General features: G+C 38.2%; 1 protein-coding gene across 4 annotated transcripts in view; it reads right to left on the bottom strand.

Moving 5' to 3' along the window:
• Nucleotides 1-19,314, bottom strand: part of SLC36A4 (solute carrier family 36 member 4) — a 96,093-nt gene that overhangs the window by 47,469 nt on the left and 29,310 nt on the right. For 3 of the 4 annotated variants that reach the window (XM_051780537.1, XM_051780539.1, XM_051780541.1), the window contains 2 exons: nucleotides 7,845-8,014; nucleotides 1,956-2,125 (listed from right to left, as the gene is read on the bottom strand). In XM_051780537.1, the coding sequence (XP_051636497.1) occupies nucleotides 1,956-2,125; nucleotides 7,845-8,014 (340 nt within the window). Of the gene's footprint in view, nucleotides 1-359; nucleotides 1,861-1,955; nucleotides 2,126-7,844; nucleotides 8,015-19,314 lie in introns of those variants that run through there. The other variant, XM_051780540.1, reaches the window with a different exon arrangement.

Here is a 19,314-nt window from a genome sequence, read left to right as displayed (position 1 = left end):
TTTCTGTGTCTTGCAGCAAACAATCCTCAAATATCCCAGTAATCTGTAGCACTTCAGCAGGTCCATTTTAGAGATTCATATCACAGGTAAGTTTCAATGGTATAAAACAGGTCCAATTTTATTACACATTTTTTTCAAAGAAACAAATATGTAGGATTCTAATGTTATATCTTTATATAGATAGCTGTATATTTTATATAAATATATCTTTATATATATATAACAAATTTTCTTTGTTTTTCTACTTTCTTTTCTTGGAGACTTCCCCAGTTTTCTCTTTCCAGGCTACTCAGTAATTAAAAAGGCCAAAAAACCCACAAAATACTATGGCTGAATATCATGAAGTCATGTATAATGCGCCTTTAAGCCTATTCACCACTGGTTCTTCTCATTACACACATACATGAAAATATCTTTCACTGATAAACTCTTAAAACCTCTGGCGGTAAACAAGAGTTTGGATCTACAAGATTCTTAGCTTTTCAAATCTGTTGTGGTACCATTACCAGGGCAGGTGATAAGGGGCACATAAAGGGCAATAGAGAGTGAGTGGAAGTTGAAGGTACAGTGAGGACTGGAGATCTTACTAATGATCTCTCAGAGAGACAATAAAAAAGCATTTTGGACCTTGAAGCATTCTGATATAGATGACTCAGGTATTACAGGAGCTATTCATATATCTTCAATCTAAAATCTTAACACCTTGATCACTTGAAGCGGAACACAGATTATGTGGTGCTTCAGGAGATATGTACTTCATTACTCAAGAAAACCTTTGGGGTTTGTTTGTTGGTTTTTTTCAATTCCACATAGCAGATGTATTTTCAGAGCAGCAATTTATTAGATTGATGGTATTTGCCTTTGCTTACTGTAGCAATTAAATCCCACTGATAGAAAAATAAGCCAGATTTTCTCAACTGGCTTGACCTTAAGAAGGTCTCACTAGATGTTCAAGTTTTCTTGGACAACAATTCTTAGCTGTCATCCAGCACATGAGCTACTGGTCAGCATTCACCAAGAGAACTGAGACAACAAACCAAAACTCTTCTCTTTAATCAACATTTTCCCTAAAAAACAAGGTTTAGCATTTTTTTGCTTGTTTAGCAGTTTTGATTGTTTTTAAGGTAATAACAGCTCATTTCAGCACACATGGTAGAGAGGTCAACTTTGTACTAGAAGCAATTTTTTTATAACATCCTTTAGAAAAGCATCCTGTGTTATTCAAGCACTTCAGGTGGGAGCTGTAAAGACAGAGTTAACTTCCTCCACAGTTTATTATCTTCAGAAGTATTGATTCCTAGATGAGACCATACTCACCATTCCATGAGCACTGCTGACTTCTACTAGCATCTGTGGTATCTCAATGAGCTTATAGGAGGGATGGAAAGATTAGGGGACAAGCAAGAGAAACAACAGGAGTAATAGGCAGTGAGGACAGAGATGCAAAACTACTTTGGAGCATTATCACCTAAAATAAGTCTCCCTTCATGAACTCTTGTGACCAGGCATCCATGTTTGTCAGTGCAATTTAATGGATACAGACCAACACACCTTTAGGCTTCATCCTCAGATCAACAAAACAGAGAAAGGATTTCTACATGACAAGCAGGTACTGCAGATCAATAGATAAACATTGACATGTATCAGCAATGTGTGTCTCACTTAAAAAAATAATTTTTTTTTTCAAATAAAAGTTCAAGTTGGCAGCTTTAGGGTATTACTGGCAAAAGATATGGTTGTCAAATAATTTGTCACACCTATAAAAGTGTGGTTAAAATACAAATACAGTATTAGATTCCTTTGTTCATGTAAGTCAAAATATAGTGAATTGTTGAAGCAAAATTTCAGGATTGCTAGCCTCTGGAAAAATAAACAACAAAACATACATTTAAATAAGTAAGTCCCAACAAAATGTAACAGCAAGATTTTTTTATGGATGTTCTGCACATACTTACAAGTTGAGCAGACTAATAGTGCTCTCACCACAAGCTCACTGAGTAACTTCCACTTCTGCTTCACTCTGGAAGTGACAACTGGAATGAGAATCTCCGCAGGGACATAGAATTGAATCGAATAGGTCACAAAAATCCCAAAGGAGTACAGCATTTTTACGGACTGATATAACCTATTGGAAACATTTACACACATTCACGTAAGTTGTAAACTCTTCATAAAAAAATCAGCTTGCCAATGGCACTAAACCTAAATATATATATATTTGAAAAATATTTTTCCCCCAGCAAACACAAATGTTACATTACAACGGCCTAAGAAACTGCAGAAGATAAGCTAACTAGAGTAAATCTTCAAGAAACGGGAAGTGCAGACACTCTTATCACTGCTACGTGTGGCTGAGTAAACAAGTGACAAAGAATTATTCACACTACCAACAGTTTTAAATTTAGATGCAGTTTAAATCCATGCTGCATAAACTACAAGCATTTGTCATAGGTCTGCTTGCAGTCAACTGATAGAAATTATGAGTCTCTTCACATGATTTTCTTTCTAAGAATGCAACTAAGGACATTATTAAAACTTTGGGTAAGGGTTTGGTTCATTTGTCATGGAGTATTGTGTGTTCACAAATGAGCAAGGGAATATTTCTCATAAACAACATTTTTCTTTTTTGCTTCAGTCCTTAAAGAGAGATTGAACTGAAGCAAAGGTAACATGCATAAGTAAGAAAAGAAAAAACAGAAGCAAGGGTAGGGAAAGAACAAGTAGGATCTTCATCTCTGTATCTCTCAAAGCCTGGCAGGGGTCACTCAAAGTGTTTCCTCTTTGAGTGTCACAGTCTGTATCTGTACAAGTAAATAAAGCCCAGCCACGACTGCTTTTGGCCCCTTGTCCTGTGGCCAAATGGCACAACATGGCAAAATTTGTATCCATACAGCTCAGCTCTTCACCACAACAACAGGATGCCTCCATCATCCTTCCTTCAACATTTTGAAGGATGTGTTGAACACACAGTCAGTAATGGTTTTGAACACTGGAGTGGTGAACCGCTGGTGAACTTGAATAGCCCTTTCAGCTCAGTCTTAGGTGTTTCTCATCTCACAGCTACAAGCTAGATCATCAAGTTTTCCATTTTTTATGATACTAAAAGACTGCTAACAAACCAATAAGGGTTTTTTTTTTAGATGAACAAATATACAGAAGTAATTATTTTATATATATGTATGTATATATATATTTTTTATATATATATACATTCTATGATATGAGGGAAAAAAGAAAAATATGCTTCAACTAAAAATACATTTTGACTAATAGGTTCTAGAATATCTGTAACAAAGGTTTGACCACCACTGTAAACAACTCAGTGAAGCCCCAAAGGCATATTCAAATGGATAAAAAAACTATTATATCAATTTCTGTGGTGACATAATGGTGTAGCTAGTTTAGAAGCCACAGCTTTTGTGACACACTTCTTTTTAGAAATTTCAAGGAAAAAAGAGTCACTTTTCTATCAACTCTGCATGACTGTCCTTATTCCAGAAGCTTAGATGGATTTTAGCCAATTAAAAATAGAAAAACTGACCCCCTACCCACAATTCTAATCCTCAGGCTTCACACCATCCCAAACCTTTACAAAAACAATTTTTAAAAGATACTCAAAAACAGGATTCAAAACTTTAAATACACAGTTGTTCAGAGTGTCTCCCTTACACTAACTAATTTTCTATAGATCTACAAGGATTAAAACCTTCCAAATTAGAAAACAATTTTTATATCATTGAGGTGATTTTACTAGTAATTTAATATTATACTCCAATCAGATAAAGACAGCTTCTTAGGCTACCTTTTAATAAAAATTTAAATCATATGTGCTAAACCTCTTTTCAATTCTCCATTTGACATTTCATTGTACCTCTTTTAAGGGTAGAAACATTGGCAAGTACTGTAACAAAACTTGCATAACAATACAGTTAGAACCAATACGGGAATTAATTACACTAAGCTTTCATTTTAACTAGTACCATGTAAAGCCTCGTTGAACTTCAATATACAGTAGTGTTTGTATGGTAGTTAACCTTTGGGATTCACTGTCAGGGAACTGTTGCACAAAGACTCACTGATGTCTTAACAAAGAACAGGTGGTGAAAAGAACCTCCATATTCAGCCTCAAGAAGATGACAAACTAACCATGGGCAAAGAAGAAAATTTTTGCAATGAGGGTGGTGAGCCACGGGCACAGGTTGCCCAGAGAAGCTGTGGATGCCCCATCCCTGGAAGCATTCAAGGCCAGGTTGGACAGAGCTTGGAGCAACCTGGTCTGGTGAAAGATGTCTCTGCTCACAGCAGGGCAGTTGGAACACATAATCTTTAAAGGTCCTCTCCAACCCAAACCATTCTATGATTTTATGAGACCCAGACCAAGGACACTACCAAGTACTAAAGCACAATTTTCCATAATCTACATTTGCAAATACTGCAGGACTTGGTTCAAACTGATGGTCACATGACAATAATTACTAAGATTCCAAGCAGCTAATTGTATGTAAAATAGAAATGCTACTTATGAAATAAACCAGAATTCTTTGATTCCAGAAAAGAGTTGTAAAAGATCAGCAAAAACAAGCTGAAAACTACTCTTAAAGTCCATTTTCAATATATTCTAAGTAATATATTATGCTGAGTGATAATTTGTACTATCAAACAGCATCTAAACTAGAACTGCACTAAGTGGTTCCTCCAAAAGCACTAATCTAGCAGGATGATTTTAAGAACATGAGCAGTCTTCTATTTAAATTAAACTTAAGCACTTAACCAGTCTAGGGCCTGTGCATGCCTTCCAGTCAATTCATCTGCAAGGACATCAAATAAAACTCAGAAAGCAGCAGAATTCTAATTTAACTTTCTTTACCAGGAAAGGCTTATTTTTAAGCAGGGGTTGTCCAGCTGGAATGAAACACATAAGCCAAGTCTCACTGCTTAGGTACATTCCAGGCTCTTTTGCATGACCATCTTCTTATAAAAACCTCCCCTGCTCCTTGCATTTCTCTAGTACAAACTGGCAACTTACTGGCTTTTTATGTGAGGACCAAATACCAAAATACTGTTCACTGGAAATTTGTTTTGTTAGCACAGTGATTGCAACCTCTTGCCCCTCAGTATTGTATTAGGTAGACCCACAGTACTGAACAGCAACAGCATCGTACATCACAACCCCTGGGTGCACCCATGAGCTGCTTCTCCAAATTTTGTTTGCTGCTCTGGGGTACTATCCAGGGTAAGACAAAAACAGATGACTTTGTTAACTGTAGATATGTGCCCTGAGTAGCTTTGAGGTTATTACACTTAAAATGCCAATTTTCTACCCTTTAGAGCACCAGTTTCCATCTCTTTTATTATCTCTTTCTATGCATTAGTCCTGCAAAGCTATCAGGATAAACATCATCATCACATCTGCACTGTAGCCAAGAGCTACTTGAAAACTCATATGTGAATAGCTCTGTTAGACAGCAGGGATGCAGAATAAAGTTCATCGTGTTACTTGCACGAGTGCAATAAAAAGCGACAGTGGGTAGCAATGTTACCCTATTCCACATTCCTCTCACTCCTGTTTTTTTAAGAGCACTTCTCTTAAGGCACAAATAAACCCAGTGCTACCATTTAAAACAAACTTTTCACTAATCTTACAAACAACAAGCACTGCCATGTAATATTCGAAATAGAAGTATTTTCCCTTTCAGATGCATCACACAGACAGAATGGATGCATTAAATATTTGTATATTCCTGGATTTTTCTAATGTCACAGAATCAGAGAATGGTTTGGATTGGAAGGAACCTCAAAGATCATCTACTTCCAACCCCCCTGCCATGAGTAGGGTCACCTTCCACTAGATCATGTTACTCAGAGTCCCATCCAGCCTGGTCGTCCACACCTCCAGGGATGGGGAATCCACAGTTTCTCTGCGCAACCTCTTCCAGTATCTCACCACCCTTATAGCAAATAATTTCTTCCTAATATCTAATCTAAACCTGCCCTCCTTTAATTTAAAGACATTCCCCCTTGTCTTATCACTACATGCCCTTGCAAAATGTCCCTCTCCAGCGCTCTTGTAAGCCCCCTTCAGGTACTGGAAGGTGGTCTAAGGTCTCCCTAGTGCCTTCTCCAGACTGAACAGCCCCAGCTTCCTCAGCATGTCATAGGAGAGGTGCTCCAGCCCTATGATTATTTTAGGTTCTCCTCTGGCCTTGTTCCAACAGGTCAGTATCTTTCTTGTGCTGAGGACCCCAGAGCTGGATGCAGCACTCCTGGTGGGGTCTCACAAGAGCAGCATAGAGGGGGAGGATCACCTCCCTCAACCTGCAAGCCACACTGCTTCTGGGGCAGCCCAGGACACAGCTGGTTTTCTGGGCTGTGAGCACACATTGCCAGGTCATGTTCAGCTTTTTCTCCATAAACACCCTCTAGACTTTCTCCCCAGGGCTAGTCTCAATCCATTCTCTGACCAGTTTGTATTTATGCTTGCGATTGCCTTGCCTTGCACTTGGTCTTGCTAAACTTCTCATGTATCTATGTACAACGAAAGAATACAAATATATATTGAGCAATATCTCCAAAACCCAGAACCACAGGTAAAACAGGAAAACAAAACCTCCCAAAGCTCAAAAAAACAAACCAAAAAAACTTCCCATAAAATGGAAAAAAATTGAGGGACAAATCTCAGTTTTTACAACAGTAATATAAAAACAAACAAGTAAACAAGTAACAGATGAAAATTCTAGCAATCAAAAAAATTCATCCTTCAAGACCCATTTTATTATACTTTCATGTATTAAACACTGGAATCAGACAGGCAATTAAACAAAAATATTAAAAATGCATGGCTCATACTGACTCCAAGGAATGAAAAGGAAGAAAAAGTGAAAAAGTAACACCTAAAAATTAAGAACTTTCTTTACACATGTTCTCCTCTTTTTCAAAGAGTAAAAATCGAGTCAGCACTCAGTTCATTAAAGCAGGGTTTTTTTCCCCACATAATTTGAGATTTCACTACTTCAATAAGCTGCCACAACAGACATTGAACAAGTAGATGCAAGCACATAACCTGTAACGCATTATTTGATTAGAATGAAAACATTAAAATACTTTTCAGTTTTAATACTTGTGCACTGCTGATATGCCTAATTTTAGGCCCATCAGACATAAAAGTACTAAAAAAATTTAGAGTTATCTTTAAATTAATAGTTACAGTATATATATCCATCCATAGACAGATACAGAACAAACAGTGCACCAGCTGAAATTGTCTTCAGTGCTTCTTTAGCATGTGACATGTGGAGTTCTCGCAGCATAAAAAAAAAAAGCTAAAGAAAAATTATAATATCCTTGAGACACTGGCAAGCATAAGCTTCACTTTCCTGATAGGAAGCCATTATTATGTGTTATCCATGAACTTGCACTTGAACTACAAATCCATTCAGCTTTGGTGTCTTACATCCCAGTTGTTTACCTGCTAAACTCAGCAATTACACTAAAAAAGGGCACGATATTACCAGGATATCCAAGGTAAAAGTAGCTGTTTTCAGAACTGTGTTATAGTTGGTTGCAAACTGCATATTCTCCCCTTGAACAGTCCAGGAACTAGCTTCTGCTAGAGATGGAATAATTTATAATAAAGATCATTGATCTGTCTCCATATTCAAGTCCTTTTAATACACAAGAAATTTCTGGCTAGGACCATAGCTCTAATGCAGAAGGCACAGACACAGTACATACATTGTAAGTCTGAGCATCTATCAATTATAAGCCTGACAGCACTGAGGCACGGAATAATCTTTGCAACATTCATGCCTTGTAGATTACTGCTTTTAAGTCACATGCACACTTACCATTTATCTTGTGGCAAGTTTAAAGTTATGCTGCCTTTGACTTCATCCCCAAACCGCAGATATCCCAGAGTGGCTAGTGAGATATACAAGGTCATGACTATTCCCATCCCAATGTTCAATGCCTGTGGGAAACGTGTTGTGTCCTTCATTCTGTTTTCCAGTGGCAGTACCTGGAAATAGAGGGAGAATCAATTACATTTTATGTCCTAAAACTACTTTTCTTCCCTATTTCAAAGCCAATTTCCAAAATTTTGCTGGTTTTATAAATAAATAAGATTATTCTACAATAATGTTTTACAGCCTGAACAGTCACAGTGTTTTACGTACCCAACAGAAACGTTCAATTACTTAAAAGCACTTATCTTGGTTGAAAAACAGCATCAGTGTGGGAATATAAAGCAATATTTATAGGTTAGAAAAACTGTCAAGAGAAACTCATGGTGTCCAGATGCAAACACGTAGGCAATATGAGTAACATGAATTTTTTTGTAACAGAATTGTTCAGAATCCAAGGATATTTCTCCTACTTCTGTTAGGTATGCCTGCATTGTCAGTATCCCATCACAGACAAACCTACTGACACCCAAGCTCATGCTCAGCACTCAGCCTCAGCTCTCCCAGCAGGGAAGCTTGAGCCCATGACAACCAGAACACAGTCCCCCACTCTTTTTCATTTTTCTGACAAGAAATAGGGCAGGCCAGGCACACTAAGCACTGCTTTCTCTAAACATAGTGTACGTGCCTTGTGCCAGAACTATAGTCAATCTACCTTGCTGGGCTTGCCATCACTTCAAAGTGAAGACAGAGATGTTGCAACCATTACTACATGAAGTTTGCTGGAGAGACTGCCTTTTACAAGTACTATATAACATTCAGGAAAATACACTTACTAAGTTCCAACTTAAGTTTCTAGGCACCCAGATAAAATTTCTAGGCAAGGTAGTAAAACCAAGTAACAGGTTCACATGCTGTTCTTTCCAGCTTGAATTTCATCAGCATTAGCAGATCCTATTACATCATTAAACACAAGCTGAAGGTACATGCATGCTCCTAGATAACCATACCTTCCCTATCTCTTTCAGAGAACTGTACACTCAGATACTCAATATGGGACATAGTTCAAGATTAAAACACCTAATATAGTTACATCTAAATAAAACATCTAAGCTTCTATAATGAAGTTAGGTAATGAAGATCTAGTCAATACAGTCAGTGGAATAAAGTCCCCAGTTCAGCCTGTCTTTCAGTAGACATGCTGGTTATATTTGATTAACAGCATGGCACTGTTAATTAAACAAGCTTGTCATCTCTAGTTAGCACTTATGTTATTCTAATACAGACAAAACAGTCTCAGTGCAACAGGTTTGCCCTGTAAAAGCTCCTGTTTGTCACACAAAATTGCCTTTTAAATTACTCAATATCTACTATTCAATTTAAGCAATGTGAGTTATGAAAAAAAGGATATTTCATTCACTAATTAGCAAATAAATTTATATATTTGGATTACTAGCATATTATTTTCTATAGGGCAATCATTCCTTTCCTCCTAGTCACCCACTGACATTCACTTCCTGACTTATCACTGAGTATCACTACTGCCCATCCATCCCATATTATTCTATTTCTCCTACATTAGAAATCCCAAAGAAGTAATTTTACACTTGAGAACAAAGAGGTCCCTTATAAAGTGCACATTTAGAGGCAATTTTCATTCCTATTCAATTAAAATACATTATACATCTTAACTTCTTTACATAATTTGGAGCCTACACTGCTGATGTTTTTCCTCCAGAAAAAAAATGCGAGCTTGGACTGTAACTTGATCTGGTGGGGAATGCAAAATTTAAACAAGAAGAGTTTCAAAAATTAAATCTACTTTTAAATGACTGATGAACAGCAGGAAAAATACAAAAGGAAATATGAGGCTACAAGTATTACTTCAGTGTGACACAGACAAAACTTGCTGATTTCCCTGAATTAATTAAGCCTCTGTGCCCGTGTAGTGCTTATCAAGTCATCTTTTGATATTTAACATCAACAACTGCCAGTTAGAGCAGAGCACACCTCAGATTCTTTTGTCCTAGGTTGCAATTAGACGGTTTTAATACACCGCTTTATTAAGAGCGGTGAGGATGAAAATTAACGGCAATTTTTTCCTACATTGGAGTTCTCCCATTCTTGACTTCCTACTAACAGACAGCATTTGAGTCTGAACCAGTAACAGAAACTCATTCAGCGTGTATCTGTTAATTCTCTGGTTATTATAAACGGAATATATTTTCTGCATAAGTTCTGCCATGTTTTACAGCTTCTGGGAACCTTAACAAGCATGAATTGCTACTCTAAGATCTTATTCCAAGCTATATTATCTCTGCAGAGCTGTAATGGCAACTGCTCGCCCAGCAGATATCAGGACTCTCTTAGTAAGCTCACTGGCCCACAGGTTTGATTTCCAGAATCTCTGGTATTCATTTCATGCACTCTTAGCAGAAGGAGGACTGTGAACTCAGATACACATACTGATCATGGAAAAAATCTCACGTTTTTCCACCATGACTGATGGCCAGAAAGGGATCCTTGAGACTGCCTGCCTCTCTGAACTTATAAAAGTAATCCATGGGTGAATAATTAATAGGGGAAAAAATTTCCTGTGGTTTCACAGTCAGAGGGAGCTAAACTCAAAGACTATAAGTATGTTCATTATAATGGACCTGTTGGAACAGGTCCAGAAGAGGGTCACAAAAATGATCAGATGGATGGAGTACCTCTCCTACAAAGACAGGCTGAGAGAGCTAGGGCTGTTCAGTGTGGAGCACACAAGGTTCCAGGGTGACCTTATTGCAGCCCTTCAATACTTATAGGGGGTCTATAAGAAAGATAGGGATAGACTTTTTACCAGTCCAAGCATTTACCCACCACTGCCAAGTCCACCACTAAACCATGTCCCCAAGTGCCACATTTGCACGTCTTTTCAATATCTCCAGGGATGGTGACTCCACCACTTCCATGGGAAACCTGCTTCAGTGCTTGACAACCCTTCTTGTGAAGAAATTTGTCCTAATATCCAATCCAAAACTCCCCTGGATCAACTTGAGACTGCTTCCCCTTGTCCTGACCCTTATTACCTGGGAGCAGAGGCTGAACCCCACCTGCCTACAACCCCCTTTCAGGTAGTTGTAGAGAGCCAGAAGGTCTCCCTCGAGCTTCTCTTTTTCCAGGCTAACCAGCCCCAGCTACCTCGGATGGTTTTCATAAGACTTGTGCTCCACACCCTTCCCCAGCTCCATTGCCCTTCTCTGGACATGCTCCAGCACCTCAATGTCTTTCTTTTTGTGTCAGGCTCAAAACCAAACACAGGATTCAAGGTGTGGCCTCACCAGTGCCAAGTACAGGGGGGACGATCACTGCCCTGGTCCTGCTGGCCACACTATTGCTGATACAGGCCAGGATGCCATTGGCCTTCTTGGCCACCTGGCCACACTGCTGGCTCATGTTCACCCACTGTTGACCAGCATCCCCAGGTTCTTTCCCACTGGGCAGCTTCCAGCACCCTTCCCCCAGCCTGTAGCACTGCCTGGGGTTGTTGCGACCCAAATGCACGACCCGGTACTTGGCCCTGTTGAACCTCATACAGCTGGCCTCAGCCCATCGATCCAGCCTGTCCAGATCCCTCTGCAAAGCCTTCCTACCCTCCAGCAGATCAACACTCCCACCCAGCTCAGTGTCATCTGTGAACTTGCTGAGGGTGGACTTGATCCCCCTGTCCTGATCACCATGGCCTCCAACCATCACATCACCAGTCCTTCTCAGTTCACAAACAGCAGGTCCAGCAGGCACCTCCCCTGGTTGGCTCACTCACCAGCTGTGCCAGAAAGTTCTCTTCCACACACTCCAGGAACCTCCTAGACAGTTTCTTGTCTGCTATATTGTATTTCCAACAGACATCTGATAAGTTGAAATCCCCCATGAGAACAAGGTCCAGCGACCATGAGACTTCTCCCAGTTGCTTATAGAATATTTCATCTACCTCTCTATCCTGGTTGAGTGGCATATAACAGACTCAAATCAGGATATCTGCCTTCTTAATCTTTTTACATTTTAACAAACTTCTTTTTACAGGCTGACAAGATTATCATACAATTGTCTATCTGAAACTTAGTTCATAAATGAAAATAAAGAGCCAGTGACACATACTATGTTCAGTGTGTTTTGACTCCAAAGGAAGCATTCAATTTTTTTTTAATTTCTAGCTATACTGCGATTTTTTATTAGCATTTCAACGTAGTCAATTTGAACACTTGCATTTCTCCAAGAAAAAAAGACTTCATTAAAAGAAAATTTAAAAACAATTTTAAACCATTACTGGACAATTTTCTTAAGCGTACTAACTCTCGTTTTTTAACTAACCATTAAACCAAGTTTAGTCATTAAACACAATATCATTTCCTGCACACTAATAAGTAGGTAAGAATAAACCTTACTCATCTAAATGTGTGTTCTCATATCACCAACCTCACTTTAACATTACAACCTTCATTTATTCTGAATTTAAGGAAAAGACACACTAAAAATATATAGGATAATATCACTAGTGAGACACATTAACATATTTAGATCTTGAAATTATATTTAAAGATACTAATTTATCCCTGCTTATCTTTGAATTATTATCAACACTAGATCTGCCTCCAGAGTGAACAGATGAGGATGCTAATGTAGCCTTTCCTGCATCACTCAGTACAAGCAAGAGTGTCCCTTCCCAGCCTCAGCACAAGCCTTCCCAGATTCAGGTACTCTCTCTGCATAGCAGAGACAGTTGCTGTAACTGCAGGAGGTGCTTCCCTTGGTAGAAATGATGCCCAAAGTAATTATGTGAAGAATTTGAGCCACGTTTTATACAGTATTCAGTATCACCTATTCCAGACAAAATGAAAAGTTCTGCACCTCGCTGAATTAACATGAAGCCAAGTAACAATCAATTTATATATATTGTATATTTATATATATTGTATATTACACAAACTCTGTGCTCCCTAAGCTGCTAAATTCCATCAGGATCCAAAGGATTAGTGAAGTGTTCACAAGGAGACAGGGGCTGACAGGAGATATGGTGTGAGCCAGTGCTTGTTCTGACACTGTGTCACTGTTGGGCAGCTGCTGGATAGATTTTCACGTAAAATTTCTTTCCAGTCCCTGCACAATCATTCTTGTGATGACTTCAGAAAACCTAACATTTTATCTGAATGCAAAAGATATAAGGTTCTTTTCACAAATGCTTTTTAGTTTTGGTTTGATTACTTCCCTTCTGGAACACTGAAGCTGAACATGCTTTCTTGCCCTTTTTTCTAGAGCCAGAAATTAATTTCACTCTTCAATTCTTTTAAATTATTTTCTTAAAAAGGTAACACCTTACCTAGACAACTGAATAGCTTTGGAAAAAAAACATTCACACCTCTGATTCTTTCTCTCTGTCCAATACTGCATCATAACACCTCTCAAAAGGGATATTGCATCAACTCAGTATGACACACTAAGGCTTCGCTGTTGCTCTGTGCTTGTTCAAACACCCATTTCTGCTACAACAGGCAGTATCATTCATCTAGTCCAATACCTCCCACACTCTTCAGATCTGTAAGTACATACACAACCACTGCACAACCTAGTGATGTGAGATACTAAGGTCAGGGGAAACTTTGGGGAATAGTCTTCCATCCCAAGCAAGGTCTCTGGAGGCAGAATGATGCAGGCAAGAGAACTGGAAGATGAGCTGAGATTCAGAGTTTCAAATATTATTTTTTTAACCTTTTTTTTTTAAATGGGTCACTTTCATGCTTCTTATTTCCATGCTCTGCTTCCTTCAAGCTCTTTCTCCCTCATTTCACGCTAGTCCCTGTCATAGCCCCAAATACCTATGAAATCAGGTATTTTAGACAAAACCAATCCTTTTCATAATTTCTCATTTTCTATCATTGTTTTCCCTCCTCACTGAATAAATTCTCTATCATTTTTCTCCGTCACTTGCTTTGCAGAGCTTTTCCTATAATTTTTGAGACATCTGACATGTCACTACCATTATCTTCCTTGAAACTTAATACTTGGTTCATTTAGTTACAATCAACCTTTGGTTTCTTAAAATTACAAAACAAGCATAATCCATCTTGCTTTCATCCACAAATAAATTCAAAAGTACCCATCATTTACTGGCAAGGAAGCACAACTGAATCTTTGAAATAACCTGGCTAATATGCTATTATCCATTATGCAAACTGTTTTCCCTTTCATCTCAAGCTCCATGAAGTAGGTATAAACATCCCCAATAATACCACTGTCTCCCCATCCCTTGCCTTGAATATCCTGCTACACTCAGTCTTTTCTGCAACTAAGCTGCAGGGGACTGCCTAATACTGATTAGAAATCTCTACTGTATGTTTTAGATGACTGAAGAAAAAAAAAACCAAGAGAATTCAACCTGCAGGTAATCAGGTAAACTGTGATTTAATTCTCATGGCCAATCTTGTAATGGATAATTTAACAGCAGACACACTTAGTGTTTAAATACATATGGTTATCTTTCCCTTTCTCAGGAAATACCACTAAAACAGCAAGAATGAAGCAATCCTCCATCCCTGCCACTTTTAAAAGATGTATTTCAGGCAGAAGAGACAGCTATACAAAAGATTTTATTAGTTTAAGCTAGAGACAACTCGAGAATTTTGGAAAATTAAACCCAATATATTTATCAATTTACTCATGGGAAAAAAAATCCATCTATAATCATGTCCTACAGCAACAAGATAAAGCTCTATTCAGTCAAAGCAAAAAAGCCGAGGAAGCTGATACTGAAGGTATTCAAAGTATGTAAACATAAATTCTACTATCTAACCTCCAAAGACAAAATATTAAATCCTCAGCAAACCAATGGAGCCCAGGCCTGGCCCATTCCTTCTTGTCTGCAGAAGGTACCAATGAATTCATCTGTTCACTGAAAGGTGGATTTACAACCATACAACGTACCAGGGGACTGTCTGCAGCAGAAGTATGGTTTCTCCAAGTAAAATAATAATCATAACATACATCAATATTACATTGCTATGCTTTGCTTGCCTGTCCTTGTTCATGTCCTCTTGCACTGCACAGAAAAAGTCTCATGTGATATTGTAAGCAACAGGCTCTTATGCACTTTTGGATATGTTTTTAAAGCTCACTCTCTTTAGGAAGATACAGAACATCACTGTTTGGAAGACGTACAATAAACAATCTAATTTTCCATAACAGTTCTCTCATGACTGCAAATAAAAAGGCAACTACTATTATCCAAGGAAAGATGCAAGTCAAATGGTGACCATACATCAATTTTTATAGTAAAAGTTTTATATGAAATAAGTAAATCCAGAAGACAAGTTCTCACTACAGAACACTATCTTCTGAAATCTGCTGAGCAATTTCAATCTCTCCAAAAATCGATCTCCTCAGATTCCAGCAAAGCAGCTTCCTACTTGTTTCACTAGGAAAAAGAACTACTCATATACCCAAAAAATCAAAACCCATTCTATTTGCCTCTTCTGATGGCCTTGATTTAACAATGCTTGCAGGAATTGTATAAATCCTACTTCGCTCGTCATCTAAACCTCACATTTTCTACAGAGGTTCCTTTTTCTTTTTCCCTTTTTATGCTTAAGAGCCTGTTTATCACTTTATTGTGACATTTCGTTAATCTTTAGCTTCCTCTGAAATTTAACAGAAGCTCTGCAAGTTTGTGTACTATCATGTCTTATTTGACTTTATTCGTGCATGAAATCAAAAATACTCCTCTCCAATGCAAACTGAAAATGAAAAAGTAGCATCTTTTTTCAGTCACTAATACTTTTTAAGTATTTGTCCTGTCAAAATCACTGAAGTGTTATTTGCTTTGTTGCCCTTTACAATAGTATGCAATTTTATCCAGCAAAAGATATGTCAATAGAAAATATTACTCAGCCTACAGACTATACAATACTATATTCTAATATGTCCACTATAAATTACGCTTCTCTCAAAATTTCTACCAGTTAAGTGCTAAAAGAAAATATTACTTAGAAACACAAATGTTGCTGGAGGGTATGTTTCAATCTACTGCAATAATAAATAAAGGTATAGTATATAATCATGTATTTCTGGACTCCTTCTGGTTCAAGAGTTAAAAATTAGTATTTTCAGCCATAAAATAATTATTTTTGAACTGTCTCTATCATGCTTGATCCATTAAATGTAAATTATTCTATGACTTACAGTAGACTTAACTTAAAAAATAAATGTTGGCAAAATATTTAAGAGGTAAACCAGAACTTAAACTTTATTTATTGTTATGTTTAGACACACATATGCACATACGCTGCAATGCTACCTTTGTCACTGAAAAGGCTGCATAGAATCTATTACAGATGGTAAAGATGCTGCCAATTAAATGGCAGATATGAAAATCTAAAACCAAGGATGTAAGTCTTTATTCTAGCTAGTTGCTCTCTCCAAGAAAAGTTACTAATGTTCCTGCATCTTCAGAGCTATATCCAAAAGGTTTGTCACATACTGAAGACTCATATTTCCATATTACTTAGACAATTCCATACACTCTAGAGAAGTACTCAGTCAGAACATATCAGAAAGGAAATCTTGCCTCAGACCATTACAAGTAAGTTTAACATAGCAGCCGTTTAGAAGAATTACAGAACGATGGGCCAGGGGAACAAAAATTCTGACTCCAAAAAAGCAAAATAAACTACAAATAATTTCAGGTCAACAGCAAGTTGATTATGAGTCATCAGTGCCCTGGCAGCCACAAGGGCCAAGCATGTCCTGGGGGGCATCAGGCAAAGCATCGCCAGCTGGTTGAGGAAGGTGACTGTCCCACTCTGCTCTACTCTGGTGTGGCCTCACCATGAATGCTGGGTGCAGTTTTGGGCATCACAATTTAAGAAACATATTAAGCTATTACAGAGTGTCCAAAGAAGGGCAACGAAAATGGTGAAGGGCCTGGAGGGGGAGGTATGTGTTGAGGTCACTTGGTTTGTTCAGCCTGAAGAAGAGGAGACTGAGGTGAGATCTCATTGCATGAGGGGAAGAGGAGGGGCAGGCATTAATCTCTTCTCTGTGGTGACCAGTGACAGGACTCAAGGGAATAGTCTGAAGTTGTGACAGGAGAGGATTAGGTTTAGGATTAGGATATTTTTTCTTTACCCAGAAGGTGGTTGGGCACTGAAACAGGTTCCCCAGGGAAGTGGTCACAGCACCAAGCCTGACAGAGATCAAGAAGCGTTTGGACAATACTCTCTCGGGCACATGGTGTGGCTCTTGGGGATGGTCGTGTGCAAGGCTAAGGGCTGGACTTGATGATACTTGTGGGTCCCTTCAAACTCAGCATATTCTTTGATTCTGTGATTTTATAACTCTGCTTCTTAATTATATGTAATATTAGCATAAACAGTACATGCCTCACTCTGCCTCTACTCCATGTATACTTAAGACAGACAAGTTTTCCATTTAAGACAGGGTAACATCTCAAAAGAATTAGCTTCTGTGCCTCACTGAAGCCAAGTCTCAGACCCCAAAACCCAACTGTCACAGGCTGGCAAGGCAGAACACAACAGCTTGGCACACTGTCACTCTTGCCCTTTGCTCCCTTTCTCAAAGTCATGAACCACATAATGATTAAGAAATGTTTCAGGCGAGTAAGCAGTAAACTTAAATGCCTTTGTTGTCCTATTTGTGAAAATGCATGTGTATCATAGCTTTTCTAAGGAAAAAGAAACTTGTGGATGTTGCAAGAATAAGGGATGGGATGTTGCCTGAAAGAAAGTTATACTCTAGATTCTTCTGCTTGCGTTATAAAGATTTGCCATTAAAACAGGAAGTACTAAAAGTAGAATATGCACAAACAAGTGGTTCTCCAGGGTGAAAGTAATTTTCTCCATAATCAGGAAGTGCAGGATATTGATGATACTTGTGGGTATCATCATCATAAGGAATATTTAATTTGATAAATTACATTTCTTGCTGACACAACATTTAGAGTCCACTTTTACCAACACACATTTAGGAGCCGGTCATCTCCCACAGTCATGAAATCCAGTCACCTACACTTGCTTGTCCAAGTACAGGAATATCCTCAGAAAACTCCGACCTTTCACATTTTGAGGATACAAGCCTTTGCATCATCTCAAAAGAACACCAATGAAATGATACATCCTGGGTCAAGTAGATGATAGCCCAAGAAAATTTAGATGATGTCATGTTACCTGTTAAATGTCTGCTTCTATCAAATCCAGTCTGGTCTTAAGGACTACAGAAGCCTGCCATTGGGTTTCTTTTTTTATTTTTTAAAGGATAATATTAATCTGGCAAAAGAGTTTTTGACAATGAGAGGCTTTTATCTCAAAGCCACAGGCCTAACAAGCTCATCTGCATTACTTTCAAAATCCAAATAATGACATTTTAAAATTATAATCCACTTAGTTTTCTCTTTTTAAATCTTCTGGAATTGGTTAGCTGCTTCCTAATGTGATTCCAGAGCCTGTCTTTTGGTATACAAATACCACCATATCATCTACTGCAAAGCTCTGATATCCAAGTTCAAAAGCAGTCTGAATAGACATTTTCAAGTAATAGGCTAAAATATAAGAACTCTTATTTTCCAAACCTGAAATTAATGTTGGGAAGTAATGTTTTCTCTTCACTAAGCTAATCTGTCTGCAGTACTCAACAGTACTGCAGTACAGGGGGGAAAAAAAGTCATACTCAATTGTACAAACAGTAGTTAACTTAGCATATTTATATGTAATGGAGAAGGAAAATCATATTTCCTGTGTAAATGTTATGAATCTATTTCATCCTCCTCCCCTCTGAAGCTTATTATAAAATATGACTTCCACATTTGGATTTGATTTTTTAAATCTAGGACAGAAAAGCTAGTCAGACTTTTGCTGCAAAATATTTATTGAGTGTAACTGCTATTACGTAAGCACAACATTATGCAAAACTATTACCTCCACATGGTAATGCTACAGACAGATTCAAGCCTGAAGGCTTTGGTTTTACACTTCTAAAAAGTGTGTTCAAGAGGCTTAACTACATTAAGGGCACACTCAGTCTGAAGTTACTTTTAGTTCAGTAACAAAAATTTCACATTCGTTATAAAACCAGGCCTAATCACCTTTGGAATACGAAAGAGGAACTCAAACATGGTTCTTACAAAATAACGTTACGTGTTCCATGAAAGACACATTCACTGCATTCCATCACCTGCAGCTCCTGTGTTCAGTAAGTAGTGTTGGTACTCTATTCCGTGGCCTGAACACCAGCCCCACAATCTGCCAGGCAGCATCATCTGGCACAGAGAACCCATAGCCAGAGAGAAGCGAAAGCACAGAGGGAAAGAAGCAGCCACAGAACCTCTCATTCCCAGCAGAGTCCTGTATTCAAAAAGGTCCACTCAGGG

Source organism: Manacus candei, unplaced genomic scaffold, assembly GCF_025592945.1.
Source record: "Manacus candei isolate 608988 ecotype Guabito, Panama unplaced genomic scaffold, ASM2559294v1 h1tg000014l, whole genome shotgun sequence".
NCBI lineage: Eukaryota > Metazoa > Chordata > Aves > Passeriformes > Pipridae > Manacus > Manacus candei.
This window is presented reverse-complemented; position numbering and strand designations above follow the sequence as displayed.